This window comes from Mustela nivalis (assembly GCF_964662115.1).
Source record: "Mustela nivalis genome assembly, chromosome: 1".
Classification (NCBI taxonomy): Eukaryota; Metazoa; Chordata; class Mammalia; order Carnivora; family Mustelidae; genus Mustela; species Mustela nivalis.
This window is the reverse complement of record NC_139020.1, coordinates 209169962-209189482: the sequence shown is the minus strand read 5'-3', so window position 1 is coordinate 209189482 and position 19521 is coordinate 209169962. Positions and strand designations below refer to the sequence as shown.

Below are 19521 nucleotides of genomic sequence, written 5' to 3'. Positions count from 1 at the left end.
GGCCACACTGAGGGGGTACTCATACCATAGTCCTCATATAGCCTGATGGGGAATTTCTGTTCTACCTGATAGTGGGAAAGCATGGGAGAGACACCCAGTCTCTGGTGAGTGAGCTTGGAACAAGGAACCAAGGGTCCTAGCTCAGCCGTTTTCTCTTCTGGCTCTTCCCACCACAGAGCAGGCAGGCTGGGCTGGGGGGCCTCAAGGGTGGGCGCTCCTGATCACTATCAGCCTGCCACCTGCTTCTTTCAAGTGGCTCAAACTCAGCCTGCAGGAAAAGCATTGCTACTTACTGAACCTCCAAAACCCATGCCACCTGTGAGGAGCCCCCAACCTCACCCTATCAGCTGACTTCACTTTCTATGGCTCACCTCTTGTTCCCTCAGCCACACGGTTCTTCTTGATCCTGAAAAATGTCAAGTTCATTTACATCTCAGTGTCTTGGTCTTTTCTTTTTCCCAGCGCTTCCTAGAGTGGGTTCCTCATCCCCTCTCAGGTCTCCAGACTTGAGCGGCTCATTCTGCTCACTCTACCAGACACGGGTACCTCCATCACGTGAGCTTGGTTTATTGTCTCTAAAACTATCCCATCGATGCATTCACCTGTTGATCGTCCTGCCTTCTACTCAGGGCTTGTTTTGATTACTGCTGTGGCCCCAAGACTTAGAACACGGCGTGTGATAGAGTGGGCATTCAAGAAAATGTCGAATAAGAAACCAAATGCTTTTTTGGAAAAAAAAATTCTTTAATAGCAAAATAATATATACTGTGGAAAAATTGGAAAATACAGAATACCAAGTACAGAAAATACAACTTAGAACCTTCATTAACACTTTCGATCATCAAAGCCTAAGACTTGCTGGCTTTCTCATCATGTCCCTTGTGTGCAAGTAGGCATATCAATGGTGTGTGGGTGTGTGGGTGCACATACATAGACAGTCTTTCCAGACCTCCTAAGGGGCCTTGGCCCTTCAGGTCCCCCTAACTCCTAACACCACCCTTCTGCATCCATCCTGTTCCTGAGAACAACCCTTCATCAAGGACCTTTTCAGCCCAGGGCTGGTAAAGAGTTAAGGCTTTGCAACGTAACCATGAGGTAGCTATGATCTCCCCCATTTCCAGATGTGGGGACAGGCCCTCCAGGAGGCTGGCTGATGTTTCAGAGGCCAAACAACTGGCAAACAGGGATTCCAATTGTCTAGAGGCCCCAAGGCTTTGGTTCTCTCCATCTGTGGCTTTCAGGCCCCATCAGCCTGACTACAGGCCCTCGCAAGGTGCCGTTCAGAGGGTGTGGGGCTCCCCAGTGAAAGCTGAGATGGACAGGTGGTTGTCACATCCACCAGTCCATGGACTCTTTGGGGCAGGCCCTAACGATGACCATACAGTGGGGCAGACCCCTACACAGGATCCTCTCAGCCTCCTGACCCTCCCACCCCAGACCCTGCAGCTCAAGGACCCTAAGCTTGGGCATAGCAAGGCAGGAAGAGAGGATTTCAGCCGGGGAAGGCATTTCTGGGGTGATAAGAGGGCCTAGCAAACACAGACTCTCCAGGGCTGGCATGCCCTCCAAGACAGACAGGCCAGGGGCAGAGAGGCCCCTCACGGTCAGCCGGATCTTCCGCACATCTCGAAGGCGGCGGCTGATGGCCAGGAGGGTGCTGTCGGCCGAGAGGGTGCAACCTAGCACCTCCAGCCTCTGCAAGTAGCTCAGCTCCTGGAGGCCCGCATCTAGCCCTGTCTCTGTCACACGGTAGGTGCCGCCGAGCACCAATGACCGCAGGGCACGAAAGCGTGTCAGGCCCTGCAGGTGCTCGTCTCGGAAGGCAGGGACGCGGTCCAGCACGATGCACTCAAGCAAGGGCAGCACGGTGGGGTCCTGCTCCTTGAGGAGCCAGGCCATAGAGATCTCACAGCTGTGCAGCTCCAGGGTCCTCAGGGTGCAGGGCAAGCTGGTGATGGGCACCATGCTCAGGTCAGCCACGTGTAGACAGAGGCGCTTCAGATTGGGGCACTTTTGGCCCAGGGCCCTCATCAAGGCGGGGGACAACTGGGGGGCCTGGGAGCCTGAGAAGAGGTAGCCACCCATCCGCAGGGAATGGAGCCGGGATGCCATGTACCGGCGAAGGAGGTGCCACATGACTTTAGGCCGCATCTGTAAGAGCCAGAAATGCAGGTGACAGGGTGAGAGATATGGAGAATATTCCACAGCCTCTGCCTGCCTGGAGACAAACAAGCCCCAGCTGGGGCTCTAGTGCTCCCCTGGGCTTCTGCTCTTCCCCTGCCAGCCTCAAGTGACCCTGTGCCTCCCCAAGAGTAACAAGACAATATAACCCATTCACTCTGATTTCTAGGTTTGAACAAAAGCAATGAGGGAAAAGAGAAAATCAGAATAGATCTGTCTTTAGCAACAGCAGATTCTCATTACCTGAAGTAAGAAAGCAGAGCAACTCACCGGCATTTTATTTTATCCCTTTCCTCATGACCACCGCCAACAGAAATAAGCAACACAAAAGCAAATTGAAAAAGGCTAGAACTGCCTAGAGTAAATTAGACCTGTGTTAAAAATCATCATCATCACCATTACCATCACAACCTGGTGACGGTGAAAGCTGCAAAAATTAACTGTGCAAAGTTAATTACTAGAAAACAAAGTAACTGGAAGCACTGTGCATTTTAATGTAGGTGCACTTTACCTTAAAAAAAAAAAAGAAGAAGAAAAAAGAAACTGCATAGTGTAAAATTTGTGCATAGCATAAAATCTGGGAGGTTGTGAGAAATTCAGGGGTGCCCAGGTGGCTCAGTGGGTTAAGCCTCTGCCTTCGGCTCAGGTCATGATCTCAGGGTCCTGGGATCCAGCCCCGCATCAGGCTCCCTGCTCGGCGGGGAGCCTGCTTACCCCCTCTCTCTCTGCCTGCCTCCCTACCTACTTGTGATCTCTGCCTGTCAAATCAATAAATAAAATATTAAAAAAAAAAAAGAAATTCAGAATCTGGGCCCTATCCGCATTCACTCAATCAGAATCAGCAGTTTAACAAGATCCTTAGATGATTCATATACACAGGCAAGTTTGAGACACTCCTTTATAACACTGTTTGTAATAGTAAAAAGCTGGAAATAACTAAATGTCAACAGGAAGACAGATAAATTGTGGTATATTCATTTAACAAATTAAAAGGAACGAACCAGAGTTCCATGTCTCAATTACAATAAATTTCAAAAGCAATGTTGTGTGAATAAGGCTAGTTTTGGATGGATATACAATAAATAGCGTTTCATTACCTCAACAGAATACCATTACTTAAACTTTCGATCAACACATGAACAAAACTATATGTTGCCTCCTGGCACTCACACAGGAAGTGAGTGAGAAATGAGAAAGTGGAGAAACCTAAGTTTCTAGAAGACTACATTTCCAGTTTATAATAGCGGTGACCTCTGAGGAGGGTTTCAAAAAACGCCACGATCTATTCATAAATGTTGTGTGCCTACATGTACCCAAAAACCTTTGCATGTATGTTTCACAGCAAAAATGACCAAAAGTCAAAGCGGGTTAAATATAGGTGAAGAGTACGTAGCCGTTTCAGATACTATCCTCTACACATTGCTACATATATGTGTGGAATCGTTCCTACTCAAACAAGAAAAATAAATACGATGCAAATGGGGAAAAGTGGAAAAGGTTCGGTTGCACCACTCAGGAAATAAACTGTGGAAATGAAGTGGAATCTGGAAAATGACTGCTCCGGGAAAACTCATCATGTAACAGATCATGTAAGCAACCAACGTTTGTCCTATACTCACTGGACGCGGGACTCGGCTCTACGGTCTTTCCCTGCAGGAACTTGGTTATCCCCACTTTGGAGATGGGGAAACGGGCTGAGCAGCGAGTGTGCCGCGATGCACCCCGGACCGCCGAGCTCGAAATCTAGGGGGCGAGGGGGTGGGGCTCGAGACCCCGACACCCGCCCGCGGCCCAGGCCCGCCCGGTCGGCCCCGCGTACCGTGTACAGCGTCAGGTCGACATGTCGCCAGAGCCACCGGTCGTCCACCAGCCTCTTCCAGCGGTGACAAACCCTGGGGGAGGGGACCCGGCGTTAGAACCACCCCGCCCCGCGGGGACCCGATCCGCGACCCAGGGGCAGCCCCACGCCCCCCGACCTTCCCGTCAGCCCCCCGCGGGCCGGGGCCGCACCTGGAGATGCGGATCCGGTCCCGGACCGGGAGGTAGGAGAAGATCTCCAACAGGACTGAGTCCGGCAGGTCCGCCAAAGTCGCCATGATCCGAGCGACACGCACTTCCGCTTGCGGCTGAGGGGATTCGGGATCTCGCCCGGGGGGCGCCAACGGGTGACGGGGGGTGCCGGCAGGGCGGTGGCCGCCGCCTCCGACAGCGGGCGGAGAGTTTCAGCTTTCCTCTGACAGGGACATGGTTGGGTCCCGGCGACAGGCCCGCGGGCGACCGCGACGGAGCCGGGAGGCGGAGACTGGGAACCAAGCCCGCGTTCGGAAGGCGTGGCTGAGGCTCTGACGCAGCCCGGAGGCGGGGTTGGGGGCGCGGACGAGGCTGGGGGCGGGGCTGGGGCTGGGGCAGGGACAAGGGGCCCCGAGGCGGTGACTGGAGACCCGGGGACTTGTTTGGGTCGAGAACCGGCCTGGGAGCGGGATTACCCACTGGGAAGAGGCTGGGGACAGTACTAAGGGATGGGACGAGGCTGGGGCGGGGCTGGGGTTAGGCTGGGGGCGGGGATAAGGGCGGGCAGTAGGCTAGTGGGGCGGGACTGAGGGCGGGAATCGAGCCCGGGAAAAGCGCCCTGGGGCGGTGACGGACGGCCCAAGGGCGGGGCCGGACAGCCCAAGGGCGGGGCCAAGGGCAGTGACGAGCGGCCCCGCGTCGCGGCAAGTGTTGGGAGGGCGGAGCTGCAGACCCCAGGACCCAGCCTGGAAGGCGCCCTTAGAGCAGTGCTGCTGGGGGACGACCAGCGATTGTGCTAAGGGAGAGCGAGGCCCCAACTTTTCTACTTAATACCGCTTTTTTGATGCCTATAAACAAGAATAAATCTGTAGGACCGAAATAGCTGGTTAACAGAGGGTGTGTTCTGTTTTTCGTTTTGATAGCGCCAAACTGTTATCCAAAGAGGCTGAGTGGACACGCCCACCAAATATATATCACTCATTTGTGGGGTTTTTTCAGAAAGTTTTAAAAAATATTTTATTTATTTGGGGCAACTGGGTGGCTCAGTGGGTTAAGCCTCTGCCTTCGGCTCAGGTCATGATGTCAGGGTCCTGCGATCGAACCCCCTATCGGGCTCTGCTCAGCAGGGAGCATGCTTCCCCTTTCTCTCTGCCTGCCTCTCTGCCTACCTGTGATCTCTGTCAAATAAATAAATAAAATCTTTTTAAGATTTATTTGACAGACAGAGATCACAGGTAGGCAGAGAGGCAGGCGGGCCAGGGGAAGTGGGGGTGAAGCAGGCTCCCAGCTGAGCAGAAAGCCCCACTTGGGGCTGGATCCCAGGACCCTGGGATCATGACCTGAACTGAAGGCAGAGGCCCTAACCCACTGAGCCACCCAGGCGCCCCCACTCATTTGTTTTTAAAAGTTTTTATTTTTGAGTAAGCTCTACACTCAGCCTGGGTCTTGAACTTACAACTTGGAGATCAAGAGTCGCATACTCTACCCCTGAGCCGGTCAGGTGCCCCATATCATTTTTTTTCTAAGATTTTATTGTCAAATAATCTCTATGCACAACACAGGGCTGGAACCCACAACCCCAAGGTAAAGGATCGCATGCTGATAGACTGAGCTGGCAAGATACCCCATCACTCTTTTTTTTTTTTTTAAGATTATTTATTTATTTATTTGACAAAGAGAGAAATCACAAGTAGGCAGAGAGATAGGCAGAGAGATAGGCAGAGAGAGGGGGAAGCAGGCTCCCTGCTGAGCAGAGAGCCGGCTGTGGGGCTCAATCCCAGGACCCTGAGATCATGACCTGAGCCAGAGGCAGAGGCTTAACCCACTGAGCCACTAAGGCACCCCCATCACTCATTTTTAAAGTAGCAATTCATGAGAAAATTATCAATTGATAGGGCACAAATATATATATATACATATGTGTATATATATATATATATATATATATATATATATATATATTTGCATGTTTTTCTACTGGGTAAATAACCAGGAACCAGTTTGATGAGTCAAAGGACACATGAAGTTTAACTGTGAGGTTTTGCTAAATCACACCCCCAAGAGCCCATAACGGCAATACAATGCTTTCAATACACACACACACACACACACACACACACACAGGCAGGAATTGGAGATGCTGAAAACTGTCTTAAAAAGAAATGCAAGCCCACCCCCCACCTCGGCCTGCCTCTCTGCCTACTTGTGATCTGTCTGTCAAATAAATAAAATCTTTGAAAAAAAAATGCAAAACTCATTAAGATGTATGCGTTAAATGTGTGCAATTTCTGTGTATCAACCATACCTCAATAAAGCTAAAAAATTATATATCTGTATGCCCGTGCTTATCCATAAACAAAAACACCAGGGCTTTCACCTATCAGATTAAAAAAGATGAAGAAGGGGCGCCTGAGTGGCTCTGTTAAGCTGCTGCCTTCCGCTCAAGTCATGATCTCAGGATCCTGGAATCAATCAAGCCCTGCATAGGACTCCCCACTGAGTGAGGAGTCTGCTTCTCCCTCTCCTTCTGCCCCTCCCCCTGCTCATGCACACTCTCCCTCTCAAATAAATAATAAACAAAATCTTTAAAAGCAAAACAAAACAAACAAAAAGATGAAGAAGCTGGAAAATACCCATACTGGCCTTGGTGTGAGGTTAACAGGCCCTTTCAGCCCTGCAGAAGGGGCAGGATAGATTCAAACTCTTTGAAGCCAGTTTAGTAATATAAGATTATAGCTTCTGTTGGACCCAACAATACGATCCCAAAATGTTATAAAAAAAAAAAATTAGGTAGGTCTTTCTATGCTGTTTGGAACAATCTTCAGGATACTGCTTGCTTTAAAAAGCAAAAGGTGTTGGATCAAGAAGATGTGGTATATATACACAATGGAATACTATGCAGCCATCAAAAGAAATGAAATCTTGCCATTTGCGACAACATGGATGGAACTAGAGCATATCATGCTTAGCGAAATAAGTCAAGCAGAGAAAGACAACTATCATATGATCTCCCTGATATGAGGAAGTGGTGATGCAACATGGGGGCTTAAGTGGGTAGGAGAAGAATCAATGAAACAAGAAGGAATTGGGAGGGAGACAAACCATAAGTGACTCTTAATCTCACAAAACAAACTGAGGGTTGCTGGGGGGAGGGGGGTTGGGAGAAGGGGGTGGGATTATGGACATTGGGGAGGGTATGTGCTTTGGTGAGTGCTGTGAAGTATGTAAACCTGGTGATTCACAGACCTGTACCCCTGGGGATAAAAATATATGTTTATAAAAAATAAAAATTTTTTTAAAAAAGCAAAAGGTGTAGAGATCAAGGACTATAATTTGATCTCACTGGAGATATATATACCTCCAAAAAATGCACACACAATTTATTGTGTTTCACCCTTTATACAAGGCCTGTATGAAAACTAAAACATTCAAAGGATTCCTGGATGGCTCACTTGGTGGAGCATGTGATTCTTAATCTCAGGGTTGTGAATTCAAGCCCCACAATGGGTGTAGAGATTACTTAAAAAAAAAAATAGTCTTGGGATGCCTGGGGGGCTCAGTCTATTAAGCATGTCTTCAACTCAGGTCAAGATCCCAGGGTCCTGGAATAGAGTGCAATTCCCCCGGGCTTCCTGCTCAGCGGGGAGTCTGCTTCCCCCTCTCCCCCTGCTTGTGCTCTCTCTCCAGCAAATAAATAAATAAAATCTTAAAAAAAAAAAAGTCTTAACAAAACCAAAAAGTCCAAGTCATTCGTTTCTGCCCTTTGACATAACTTAAAATATTGTATGTTACCTGAAAATACAAAGTCTCTCTCCACTGAGATGTGTTAATGTCTGAAAAGTTTTATCATTTTGGGGGAAGGCTCCACATCACACATTTGAAGATGCAGAAACTATCTCCAAAAATGGAAACTTTTTTTAAAATTTTTTTTTAGATTTTTTATTTATTTATTTGACAGAGAGAAATTACAAGTAGATGGAGAGGCAGGCAGAGAGAGAGAGAGGGAAGCAGGCTCCCTGCTGAGCAGAGAGCCCGATGCGGGACTCGATCCCAGGACCCTGAGATCGTGACCTGAGCCGAAGGCAGCGGCTTAACCCACTGAGCCACCCAGGCGCCCGGAAACTTTTTTTTTTAAAGATTTTATTTATTTGACAGACAGAGATGACAAGCAGGCAGAGAGGCAGGCGGAGAGAGGAGGGGAAGCAGGCTCCCCGCCAAGCAGAGAGCCCAATACAGGGCTTGATCCCAGGACCCCAAGATCATGACCCCAGCCAAAGGCAGAAGCTTAACCCACTGAGCCACCCAGGCGCCCCCGAAAATGGAAACTTTTAATGGTAGTTGCCCCTGGGGATGGCTGGGATCTGAAGGCAAGGACACTGTAGGCTGCCATATATATACTTTCATACGGCTTAATTGTTGCCATGTGCAAGTATTACCTTTAAAAAAGTAAGTTCCAAATGTTTATTCATCAATCAAACCCCTTTGATATTTTTCCTCAAACAAAAGCACAGAAAAAAATGCTTCATGCTTTGGCAGCAATCCTGCAACTATGGAAAGACCAAAAGAATCCCACAGAGGTCAAATCACTTGCCAGCGCCACAGGCCCAGATCTGATGCCACAGTGTATCCCTCTACCACACTACTCTGTGGTCTTGATTCCTTCTGGAAAGCCTATGCCATCATGCATGGGGAATGCCTTCTTTGCTCCCAGAGCCTTGGGCTTCCCCCTCACAGCACTGTACTGAAGACCCCTTCACTTTTCTTATTCTTCTATGAGACTGAATTCTCGGGTGGTGGGTGAGCCTTGGTCACTGCTGTATCTCCAAGGCCTGCTGAAAGGCTAAGCTATTGGGAGAAGGAAACTCTTGAACAATTCCTTCCACACCTAAGATTATTTCCTCTCTGGTGCTTCCTAGGTGGGGCAATTGCTTTAAAAAAATTTTATTTATTTGAGAGAGAGAGAGAAGGGAAGGAGGGACAGAGGGAAAGGAAGAGAGAAAATCCCAAGGGGACCAGGCACTGAGCACAGAGCTCAAAACGGAGCTTGATCTCATGACCCTGAGATCGTGACCCCATCTGAAAACCAAGTGGGAGACACAACCGACTAGGCCAGATTTGGTTTAAAATTGCCAAACTTGGGGGGCACCTGGGTGGCTCAGTGGGTTAAAGCCTCTGCCTTAGGCTCAGGTCATGATCCCAGGGTTCTAGGATTGAGCCCCACATTGGGCTCTCTGCTCAGCAGGGAGCCTGCTTCTTCCTCTCTCTGTGTCTGCCTCTCTGCCTACTTGTGATCTCTGTCTGTCAGATAAATAAATAAAATCTTTTTAAAAAATAAAATAATAAAATAAAATTGCCAAATTTGGGGGGCACCTGGGTGGCTCAGTCGTTAAACATCTGCCTTCGTTCGGCTCAGGTCATCCTGGGAGTCCAGGAATCAAGACCCACATCGGGCTCCCTGCTCAGCAGGAGGCCTCCTTCTCCCTCTCCTACTTTACCCTACTTGTGTCCTCTCTCTCACTGTCTCTCTCCCTGTCAAATCAAGGAATAAAATCTTTTTTTTTTTAAGATTTTATTTATTTATTTGTAAGAGAAAGAGAGTGAGAGCGAGCACAGGCAGACAGAGTGGAAGGCAGAGTCAGAGGGAGAAGCAGGCTCCCTGCGGAGCAAGGAGCCCGATGTGGGACTTGATCCCAGGACGCTGGGATCATGACCTGAGCTGAAGGCAGCTGCTTAACCAACTGAGCCACCCAGGCGTCCCAAGGAATAAAATCCTTTTAAAAAAATTAAATTGTCAAATTTGGGGGCAACTGGGCGGTTCAGTTGGTTAAGCATCTGCCTTTGGCTCAGGTCATGGTCTCAGGGTCCTGGGATAGAGTCCCACAGGCTCCCTACTCATCAGGGACTCTGCTTCTCCCTCTGTCTCTGCCCCCAATCCTTCTGTTCCTGCTAGCTCACTTTCTCTCAAATAAGACAAAATAAAATCTTTAAAAGAAATAAAAATAAATAAAATTGCCAAATTTGGTTTAAATTGCACCCCTGGGGCATCAGCTTTTAAGTTCAACAAAACCCAGGCACTCCTGCCCCTGGGGCTCAGTTACAGGGTGGGTACAGAGGGTTCCACCAGCATACAAGGGTGGAGGGAAGGAAAACACACATATAAACTCCTTCCTCTGGGTCAGAAACCCAAAAAACAAGTGGGGAGAGAGGGCCTTCCCAGCTTTCTCCTTGGGCTGTACCCAGAACTCTCCCTCTCAAGAAGCACCTATCTCCTCCTCACCCCAGCACCTCTGACAGCCAACCTTCTGCTGCTCAGACAGGGGGATGGGGCTGCCCTTGTTCCTCAAGGGGCATTCACTGAGGCCTTTCATGGGATGCTCCAAATTCTAATTACCAGGGTGTGGGGAGGGGTCTCTAAAGTGAGGTGCCATATCTCTCAAGGCCCCTCCCCCTTTCGCCTGAATGGGGGTAGGGGTGGAGGGGCGGGGATGGGGAGCAGAGTGGGGGGGGGCACTGTCATGCAGCAGTGACAGTCTAGTCCTTGGACTTCCCATTGCCCACCACCTCCCTCAGGATGGCTTAGCCCAGCTGGGGTTGGCAACCCCCCAGTGGATCCCCACCACCTCCCACTGGAGCTCAAACCCCCAACAATCCCAAATTTATTCTCATCCCCAGACTTCCCGTTGCCCCTCCACCAGCCTGTAACTCAGCATCATGATCCTGTGCTTGAACAATCTTTGGATCAATTATTGAGAAATTAGAAACTTCTCGTTTTAAAAACGTTACATTTGGGGCGCCTGGGTGGCTCAGTGGTTTGGGCTGCTGCCTTCGGCTCGGGTCATGATCTCAGGGTCCTGGGATCGAGCCCCGCATCGGGCTCTCTGCTCCGCAGGAAGCCTGCTTCCCTCTCTCTCTCTCTCTCTCTCTGCCTGCCTCTCTGCCTACTTGTGATCTCTGTCTGTCAAATAAATAAAATCTTTAAAAAAAAAACAAAAAAACGTTACATTTACTTTTTTCCCCTGATGACAAGAGTAATATATGTTCATTGTAGATAATCTGGGAAAACCAAAAAGTGCCAAGGAGGAACAGGAGATTCAGCAATTCCACCACGGTAATTCCACAATGGTAACCACCATTAACATCTTGCGGGACACCGTAAATAATGTAAATGCAGTGATTTCCGAAGTTCCCTCAGCTCACCTTCGACATTCCAACCTCTCTGCTTGGCCCATCAGTTCTCGTGCAAATTCTTTAAAAACCGTCAGAAGCTGGTCCGAGACCAATCCTTACTACAATCCTAGGGTGGGATTTGCTATCCATTTTCATAGATAAGGAAAGTAAGAATCAGAGAGGGTAACTGTCTTGCTTGAGATCATACAGTTTAATATTAATGGGTAAGATTGGGTTTTTCACTCATCTGCCCAAATTCAAAGCCTGTGTCTCCAACCTGAGCAAGTTCTCCATTCAGATTTCCCACCCTCTGGGGCGCGCACAGAACTATCGGAGAAATGACAGGTCCGAGTTCTGAGCAGGAAGGCCCCTGAGTCTAGTGTTTGTGGTAGGACCTCTTGGGCCAGCTCCCTAAGTCACGTCAGCGCCCAAAGGGTCACAGAGCGTCCGCTCTTTCCACAGGATGGTCTCTCATGTCTTCCACCTAATCTCACAACCCAGTTTGAGAAGGTGGATTGGGCAAATCAGAAGCAGTGGCTCCTTTTCAGAGCAAATCCCTTTAGGCTCACCAAACTGGGAAAATCCTGTCTGCTGAGACGGAACGGCTGAATGGCTCCACGGGTAACTGTTTGGTTGAACTTAGAGAAGGGTGCTCCCTGTCCCACCAGCTCTGCAAAAGCAGACCAGTCGAGGGGCTGCTTTGGGACTCAAAGCAAGGTTGAGATCCCGTACAAGGAGCTCCCTGCCGGGCCAGGGCTATCTGCCTTGAAGACACAAACCTGGGTGATTTGGCCCTTGTGCCGTTTCCAGGTTACTTGCCTGAGATACTGGTCGGCGTGCAACGTGGGCTCCATTCTAATAAATGCTGGGATCCAGCACAAGATCAGGCGGCCCCCTTGCTTATTGACTGTAGTCTGCGCCCCAGTGTCTCGGGGGGTCAGGAGCGATAGCCAAAGAAGAGGGGTGAGCAAAATGCTTCCAAGGCCCGGCCGGCTCCGAAGGAAGGTAGCGGGCCAGACCAGATGACTGCACGGCTCCACCCACGCTCCCCATAGCCCTGAGGCTGAGTCTCAACTAGGAGGCTTCGTCGGGCTCAGAAACGGGCAGTCACTACCCCCCCACGGGACGTCCCCGGGCTCCCCTGATGTTCCTGTCAAACCCCACACATGACGACGTCTCCCCACATCTAAGGAGCCTCAACCAACAGCTTCCAACAGACTGGGCGCCGACCCCTGACCTCTGACTTCCCTTTCACGCCACTTCCCCCGCCACGCACAGCCCGGGACCCCAACGTGGCCCCACGCAGCGACGTACAGGAATCCGCAGGGGCCCCCGAAGCCGTGCCTGGGAACCGCAAACCCCTCCTGGAACTTGGGACCGGAAAGAAGTCGGAGGGGTGTGGAGCGGGGAGCAAGAGACGGACACTTCCGGTTGTTCACTTCCGCTTCCGGCTCTTAGAACGCAGTCCGACCCCGGCTCCGCCCTCAAGCGAGGAGGTTGTGGCGTCTGCTGGTTCCAGGCGTTTCGAGGTGAGGGGCCGCGGAGAGAGGTCCGGAGTCGGGGGAAACTGATGGGACCCGGCTCTCAAGGGTGCGCGCGCCTGCGAGCGGCGAGGCGGAGCCGTCAGGCGACCTGAGTGGGGAGGCGCGGCTGCCTGGGGTCCGCCGTCCTGGGAGTTGAGGCCCGGAAGGACTCGGATCTGGGAGGTTGAGGAGGGGTAAACATAAGACTCAAATCCGGAATCTTGGGTCTTTGGAGACCCCTGAAGTCCTGACTCTGCTGCCTTCCACCCCACACCGTGTGTAGCTCCAGACAGGATGATCGAGGTTGTTTGCAACGACCGTCTAGGGAAGAAGGTCCGCGTTAAGTGCAAGTATCCACCGGCGGCGGGGAGGCAGTGGTTCCCGGGGTGCTTGACACGAGGCCGGCAACTCGGTCTGTGTTGTACGGTGACTTGAGATAAACCCGGGAGAGGGGGCGGGTGGGGTCCTGGCAGAGGGCGTTCAGCCCTGGAATGTCCTCTTGCACGTTCTCCCTCTCCCTTCCATTCTCCTTAACTCGTCTGCGCCCAGCACTGATGACACCATCGGGGACCTTAAGAAGCTGATCGCAGCCCAAACTGGCACCCGTTGGAACAAGATCGTCCTGAAGAAGTGGTGAGTGCCGTGGTAGAGCTGGGGACTGGGCAGGACTAGGTCAGGTCTGGGTTGGAGAGCCCTGCCGGCTCAGGGCGGAGGTTCCTCAGCTTGCCTCCAGGGTGAAAAGCCACCTTCGACTTCTGTCTGAAAGGTTTCTATCCCACAGGTACACGATTTTTAAGGACCACGTGTCTCTGGGGGACTGTATCCTTTGTGTGACTTCTTGAGGAAGGGTCTGCATACCAGACTTGGTTCTCTTTGTTCAGGGCTGGCAGTGCGTCTGTATGAGATGGTGCACATAAAATGTTTAATTTAGTAGGCGGCACATGGTAAGCATCTGGAAAATGGGAGCCATGTCATTGTTTTGTTGGGGGAGGAGGGTGGTTGGTGAAATACTTTGACTTGGCTTAGAAGACCCTAAGGTCAAAATGTATACATTACTAAACTCTACCTGAGTGTGGACAGGAGGTCAGGGTGGAGTGAGACTCAGGCAGGTCTGTTGTGCAAAGAGAGCACGAACTTTTTTTTTTTTTTTTTTTTCATAGTTTGGGTTCTTTCCACATCAGAATGACCCAGTTCCAAATGGCTTCCTTGGCCGGGGGTGGAGTCCTTGGGCCACCCTGACCTATCCATGGAAGGTGAGAGGGTGGAGATGGAGGCCACAGTGAGAATTCCTTGACACCTTTCCTTCAGATGAAATCCACGATGGGATGAACCTGGAGCTTTATTACCAGTAGAGGAGAATTCCTTCCCCCTGCTGTACCCTCCCTTGTCTTCCCTTCCCCTCTTCTTCCTCCCCCAACGCCTCCTCTCCCATCGTCACCCCCACACAGATATGGATACTTGTTTTTAAAAACTCATGTTAATAAAATCCTAGAAGTTGCTTCATTGTTGTCATCCTTGAGTGAGGCCTTATCTAATGTGGGGAGGGTTGAAGTCTGGTTGTCACTGTTCTCTTAATACGCAGCTGCTCAGTAAGAACGCAGGATCAGCTGGGTTGATGAGGGAAGAGTAAGCAAGCAGCCTGGGAACCCCGCCCACAGCTCTGGGATTTGCCATGGGTCCCTGAAGGTCCTAATAGACCAAGGGCTGTCTGGGTACGGACAGTAGATATAGTAGAATACAGGTTCTGGATTCAGACCAAGTATGGTTGGAATCACAGCTCTGCCACGGAGAGTGATTCTGAGCAGGGTAATTAACTTATCTACACCTTCATTTCCTTATCCAAACTGGAACTGACAGTATTTACTTCATTGCCATGTTATGAAATGCAGATGAGCCAAAGCCTGGTGGGTTATGCACCCACAGTTCCTGGACTTTGGAAATCCTAGTGGAGAGAGTGAGACAGTGTGGCATAGGCTGAACTTTGGTTATAGTGGTGGGATTTGGGGAAGCTAGCCCTTTGATCTTCAGATCAATAAAGCACCATGGTGGCACCCACATCTCAATGAGATAATGCAGTTAAAACAGCAGGGTGGGGGCGCCTGAGTTAAAGCCCCTCTACTGTATTGACCTGGCTGATTTCCTGCAGTACATTAACATGCTCAAATCTAGCGTACTGCTCCTTCCCTTCCCCCTAAATGCCACCCAGTCTTCTGCCTTCATTTCACTACCAAGCTTCTTGGGAGGTGGACCTGCCAGATGCCTAGGGTGCTGCTGGCCTGTACCTCATGGAGGATGATTTCTCCTTAGACACCTCTCTACCTGTCCTCTTGGCTTCCCTTCTGTCTTTAGGACTCAGCTCCCTCCTAATGCCAGAAGTGTCTGTTTCCTGATACCTTGCTCTCCCTACTCTCTAGAGCTCTCTCTCTCTCCCATATTTGTCTATTTAAAAATAAACCCGACAGGATTTTTTTGATAACACCACAGCCTTGACAAGGTGATTACTTGTTAATTTCAGACAGCATAGAAAAGTACAGGCTGAAAGTAAAATGCTTCTTGTCCCATTCTCTCTCCTGAAGTCAGGTCTTTTCCCATACATTTATAGAAACTTCATTCTTATTTTTAAAAAATGACCATGCTAATATCTACTTGTAAAAACAATCCAAATGTTTTGTTTAATAAGTTTCTTAATAACAGCACCCCTCCCACCAGTGGCAATTTTTAACATATTAAATCCAGAAATTTTCTAAAATACAACCTATAGGGTTTTTTTTTTAAAGATTTATTTATTTATTTGACAGACAGAAATCACAAGGAGGCAGAGAGGCAGACTGAGTGAGAGGAGGAAGCAGGCTCCCCGCCGAGCAGAGAGCCCAATGCGAGACTCGATCCCAGGACCCTGGGATCATGACCTAAGCCGAAGGCAGAGGCTTTAACCCACTGAGCCACCGAGGCGTCCCTTTTTTTTTTTTTTTTAAGATTTATTTATTTCAACCTATAGTTTTTATACAATTGGGATAATTATGCATTCTGTAATATACACTATTATTTATACACCATTTGGTGCTTTTTTCTTTTAAGTAGGCTCTATGCCCAATGTGGGGCTCAAACTCATGACCCAAAGATCAAATCACATTCTCCACCAACCAAGCCAGCCAGGCAGCCCAGTAGCTTGCTTTTTTATGCCTTGTTTTTCTCTTTTTACATAAAAAGGAAGTATGGAGGGATTTTTGTGATGGATCTTCCCTGTGTAGAACTGTGGTGGTAGATGAAGGACTTTGCATTTGTCAACCAGGATGTGGGAAGAAAGATGGCTGTGGAATGAATCTGCCTGTATTATAAATGAATCACATGACCACACCAAAAGGGATTGGAAAGAAAAGAGCTGACCTAAGTAACTTTTGAAAAAGTATTTTAACTGGATACTGTAAGGCTAAAGACAAAAAATAAAAAAAAAAAAAGGCATTATATGCAAGCCCTGTACTCTAGTTAAATAAATTCATCAGTGTTCTGATCGAGAAATTCTGGAACTACTTTTGTACATATACAGCCACACACACACACACTTGGACGAATGGGTAGATATATTGTAGATAGAGCCAGACTTCTCACTGCTGGAAGAAGAAGCTACAAATAAAACAAGGTGTGATTAAAAAAAAAAAAGGAGGTCGCTAGAGTAAACCCTGTGAGGCTGGATTAGAATTGGAGGCATCAGTATGGACTCATACAAAAACTAAACATTTTAGTATGTATACAGACATGCAGAAATGCAGATATGTATGTTTGTGTTTCCTTGCTTTACCCACTTGGACCAGAAGCAGTGATACTCCAGTAGCAATGGACATACCCAGCACCTAGATCTTGGTTTCTAAGTACCATTCTCCAGTGGAAGGAACCAAGCCTTAGAGAAGTGATTGGTTCCCAGAACTAGGGCAGAGAATATACAAACTGAGCCTAGAATATCTTGTGGTGCCACGAAGTAGAAAGTGCTCTAATAGAAAGGATCGGAGCATGTAGAAAGGGCACAGAAACCAACCTGTGATAGAGCTCCCAGTGGCCAAATTTGGAACAACCTGAAAAACCAAATAGTAGTATTGGGCTATGATCAAAAGAATAAAATAAGTATCTTTGAGCCCATGCTTGTATCAAGAAATAATTGAGTGTGTAAATAAATGGGGGAGAAAAGACAATTCTTTATTACAAAAGATTGCAGTTAAATGTAGAAGGAAGGAGGGAAATAAATCACCACTGCATTACCATAGTAATAACTGCTGTAGACAAATATTGATAGATGCTAAAGTCAGGCAAAAGTTTAAGCAGAAGTAGGATATTAGCACAGCCTCAAAGTATCTCCCAAAAAGAAGATTAAGTTGACAAGAGGAAATTAGTAAATTCATTACAAAGAAAAATAAGTTTAGATACTGCTTTAACCAAGTGATCAAAGTTAATAACATCACAGACAAATTAGGTGGTCCCTAATGATCCTCTTATCCTGGTATTCACATGCTTGTGTAATCTCTTCCTCTTGAGCATAGACCTAGCTTCTAACAAATAGAACGGTGGCAAAAGTAATGGGATATCATTTCTGGGATTAAGTCGCAAAGAGACTGTGGCTTCTCTCTTGCTTGCTGTCTTACTTTCTCACTTGTTCACTGATGAAAGCCAGTTGCCTCATACAGAGGTCCTGGCCAAAGCTAGTGAGGAGCTCTGTTCCTCAGTCCATGATCCCCTTAGCAACTAATCCTGCACAGAACGTGAGCTTAGAAGTAGATTCTGCCCCAGTCAAGCCTTCAAATGAGACCACAGCCATTCCTGCTGACACCGTCTAAACTGTGCCTGGATTCCTGACCCATAGAAACTGACAATACATGTTAATCCACTAAATTGTGGGATAATTTGTTAGGCAGCAGCAGATGAAAGTGAATATCATTGATCACCTGCTCTGACACACTGAGAAGGGCACTTGTATAACACGTAACCAATAACACGTAACTTCAATCAAATCATGAAAATATCAGACAAACACTATCATGGCAAAGCATCAGAACGAGGGACATTCTGCTTTCTGAAAGTATCAAAGGTAATGAAAGTAAGAAAAGACCTAAAAAATATCATGTACTGGAGAAAACTAACAATGTGCAAAAAACTTCCAGTGTGCATCCTGGAACATAAAAACAATGTTAGTTGAAAAATAGGAAGTTCTTTTCTAAAGTCTAGTTTAATTAATAGTATTGTACTAATGTTGATTTCCAATAGTATTTACAAATGTTTGATAATTATTCTATGGCAGGGTTTCTCAGCTTTGGCACTATTGATATTGGGGCAAGATAATTCTTCATTGGGGTCACTGTGCATTGTAGGATGTTCAACAACATCCCTGGCCTCTGTCCACTAAATGCCAGTAGCATTTCCCTATCCACCATCTGTGACAGCCGAAAAAGATGTAAGACATTGCCAAATGTCCCCTGGGGAACAAAAATAACCCCTGGTGATCTCTGTTCTATTACTTTTTTAAGATTTTAAGCAATCTCTACATAAGATGTGGGGTATGAACTCACAACTCCAAGATCAAGAGTCACATGCTCCACCAACTGAGCCAGCCAAGAACCCCACCACCATTCTGTTATTATGTAAGATGTTAACATAATGGATGGCTGGGTAAAGGGTATATGAAAAATCTACACTATTTTTGGAACTCTGTGCTGAGTTAAAATCATCTTTTAAAAAAAGATTACGGTTATGATTATTCTATGTGCTTCTTAAAAAATCAAAATGTTACATTGAAATTAACATTCCTCAATTTTTCCTTCGCCTGAATTACCAGTGGTATTCATTAACATATTGGAATGAATCCAGAAATTTTGTTAGTTTTTACACAATTGAAATAATTATACATATTCTACTACTCATACTGTTCAGCAGCTTCCTTTTTATGCTTTTTTAAAGCATTGATAGCTTTCTATAAGAGATCTAATTCTTTTCAATTAATTTTTGTTTATTTTTTTGTTTTGTTTTGCTATGCTTTCATACATACTATAATTGCAACATTATACTGTGACTAGCTTTTCTTTTAATCTATCAAACACATATTCCTGCTATGGGCCAGACACTTTTGAAAGCATTCTACAGATTAACTCATTTAATCTTTGCATCAAAGGTGTGTATGAGATATATACTGTTTTTTTTTTAAGATTTTCTTCTTTTTTTTAAGGTTTTATTTATTTGACACAGAGATACAGAGTACAAGTACGCAGGGCAGTAGGCAGAGGGAGAGGGAGAAGCAGGCTCTCCACCTAGCAGGGAGCCAGATGTGGGGCTCAATCCCAGGACCCTGACATCATGAACTGAACCGAAAGCAGCCGTTTAACCGACTGAGCCACCCAGGCACCCCAAGATTTTATTTCTTTATTCGACAGAGCACAAGTAGGCAGAGAGGCTGGCAGAGAGGGGGAAGCAGGCTCCCTGCTAAGCAGAGAGCCCCATGCAGGGCCGATCCGAGGACCCTAAGATCATGCATGACCTGAGCAGAAGGCAGAGGCTTAGCCCACTGGGCCACCCAGGCGCCAAGATATATATTCTTATCCTCATTTGCAGAGGGAGAAGCTGAAGCACAGAGTAATTGTTCAAGGTCATAGCAAATGGA

At 47.8% G+C, this 19521-nt stretch overlaps 2 protein-coding genes across 6 annotated transcripts; one reads left to right on the top strand and one right to left on the bottom strand.

The window, feature by feature from the left end:
• Nucleotides 1-723: 723 nt before the first annotated feature.
• Nucleotides 724-4531, bottom strand: FBXL12 (F-box and leucine rich repeat protein 12). Of its 3 annotated transcripts, none has more exons than XM_082742479.1 (3): nucleotides 4192-4525; nucleotides 4001-4073; nucleotides 724-2151 (listed from the first exon to the last, which is right to left on the bottom strand). In XM_082742479.1, the coding sequence occupies exons 1-3, from the start codon at nucleotides 4275-4277 to the stop codon at nucleotides 1330-1332; spliced, it is 981 nt and encodes a 326-aa protein (XP_082598605.1). In that variant the 5' UTR covers nucleotides 4278-4525; the 3' UTR covers nucleotides 724-1329. The 3 variants fall into 3 exon arrangements, with proteins under 3 accessions (XP_082598605.1, XP_082598606.1, XP_082598607.1); XM_082742480.1 differs by having other exon boundaries at nucleotides 3801-4073; nucleotides 4192-4480; XM_082742481.1 differs by lacking the exon at nucleotides 4001-4073 and having other exon boundaries at nucleotides 4192-4531.
• An 8109-nt stretch (nucleotides 4532-12640) lies between these two features.
• UBL5 (ubiquitin like 5) lies at nucleotides 12641-14380 on the top strand. Of its 3 annotated transcripts, none has more exons than XM_082732113.1 (5): nucleotides 12641-12887; nucleotides 13165-13231; nucleotides 13431-13514; nucleotides 13663-13700; nucleotides 14190-14380. In XM_082732113.1, exons 2-5 carry the CDS (start codon nucleotides 13176-13178, stop codon nucleotides 14231-14233), a joined length of 222 nt encoding a protein of 73 aa, XP_082588239.1. In that variant the 5' UTR covers nucleotides 12641-12887; nucleotides 13165-13175; the 3' UTR covers nucleotides 14234-14380. The 3 variants fall into 3 exon arrangements, 2 of the variants coding, with proteins under 2 accessions (XP_082588239.1, XP_082588238.1); XR_014312192.1 differs by having other exon boundaries at nucleotides 12642-12887; nucleotides 13663-13825; nucleotides 14042-14380; XM_082732112.1 differs by lacking the exon at nucleotides 13663-13700 and having other exon boundaries at nucleotides 12642-12887; nucleotides 14042-14380.
• Nucleotides 14381-19521: the final 5141 nt, after the last annotated feature.

What these genes read in the sequence shown, in the direction of transcription:
- FBXL12 (XM_082742479.1), bottom strand. Translation starts at nt 4,277, where the DNA reads ATGGCGACTTTGGCGGACCTGCCGGACTCAGTCCTGTTGGAGATCTTC. An exon ending in GACCGGATCCGCATCTCCAG is followed by an intron (nt 4,074 to 4,191) that starts GTGCGGCCCCGG and finishes CCCCTCCCCCAG; the next exon opens with GGTTTGTCACCGCTGGAAGA. An exon ending in TCGACCTGACGCTGTACACG is followed by an intron (nt 2,152 to 4,000) that starts GTACGCGGGGCC and finishes TGGCTCTTACAG; the next exon opens with ATGCGGCCTAAAGTCATGTG.
- UBL5 (XM_082732113.1), top strand. Translation starts at nt 13,176, where the DNA reads ATGATCGAGGTTGTTTGCAACGACCGTCTAGGGAAGAAGGTCCGCGTT. An exon ending in AAGATCGTCCTGAAGAAGTG is followed by an intron (nt 13,515 to 13,662) that starts GTGAGTGCCGTG and finishes TCTATCCCACAG; the next exon opens with GTACACGATTTTTAAGGACC. An exon ending in CCACGTGTCTCTGGGGGACT is followed by an intron (nt 13,701 to 14,189) that starts GTATCCTTTGTG and finishes CCTTTCCTTCAG; the next exon opens with ATGAAATCCACGATGGGATG.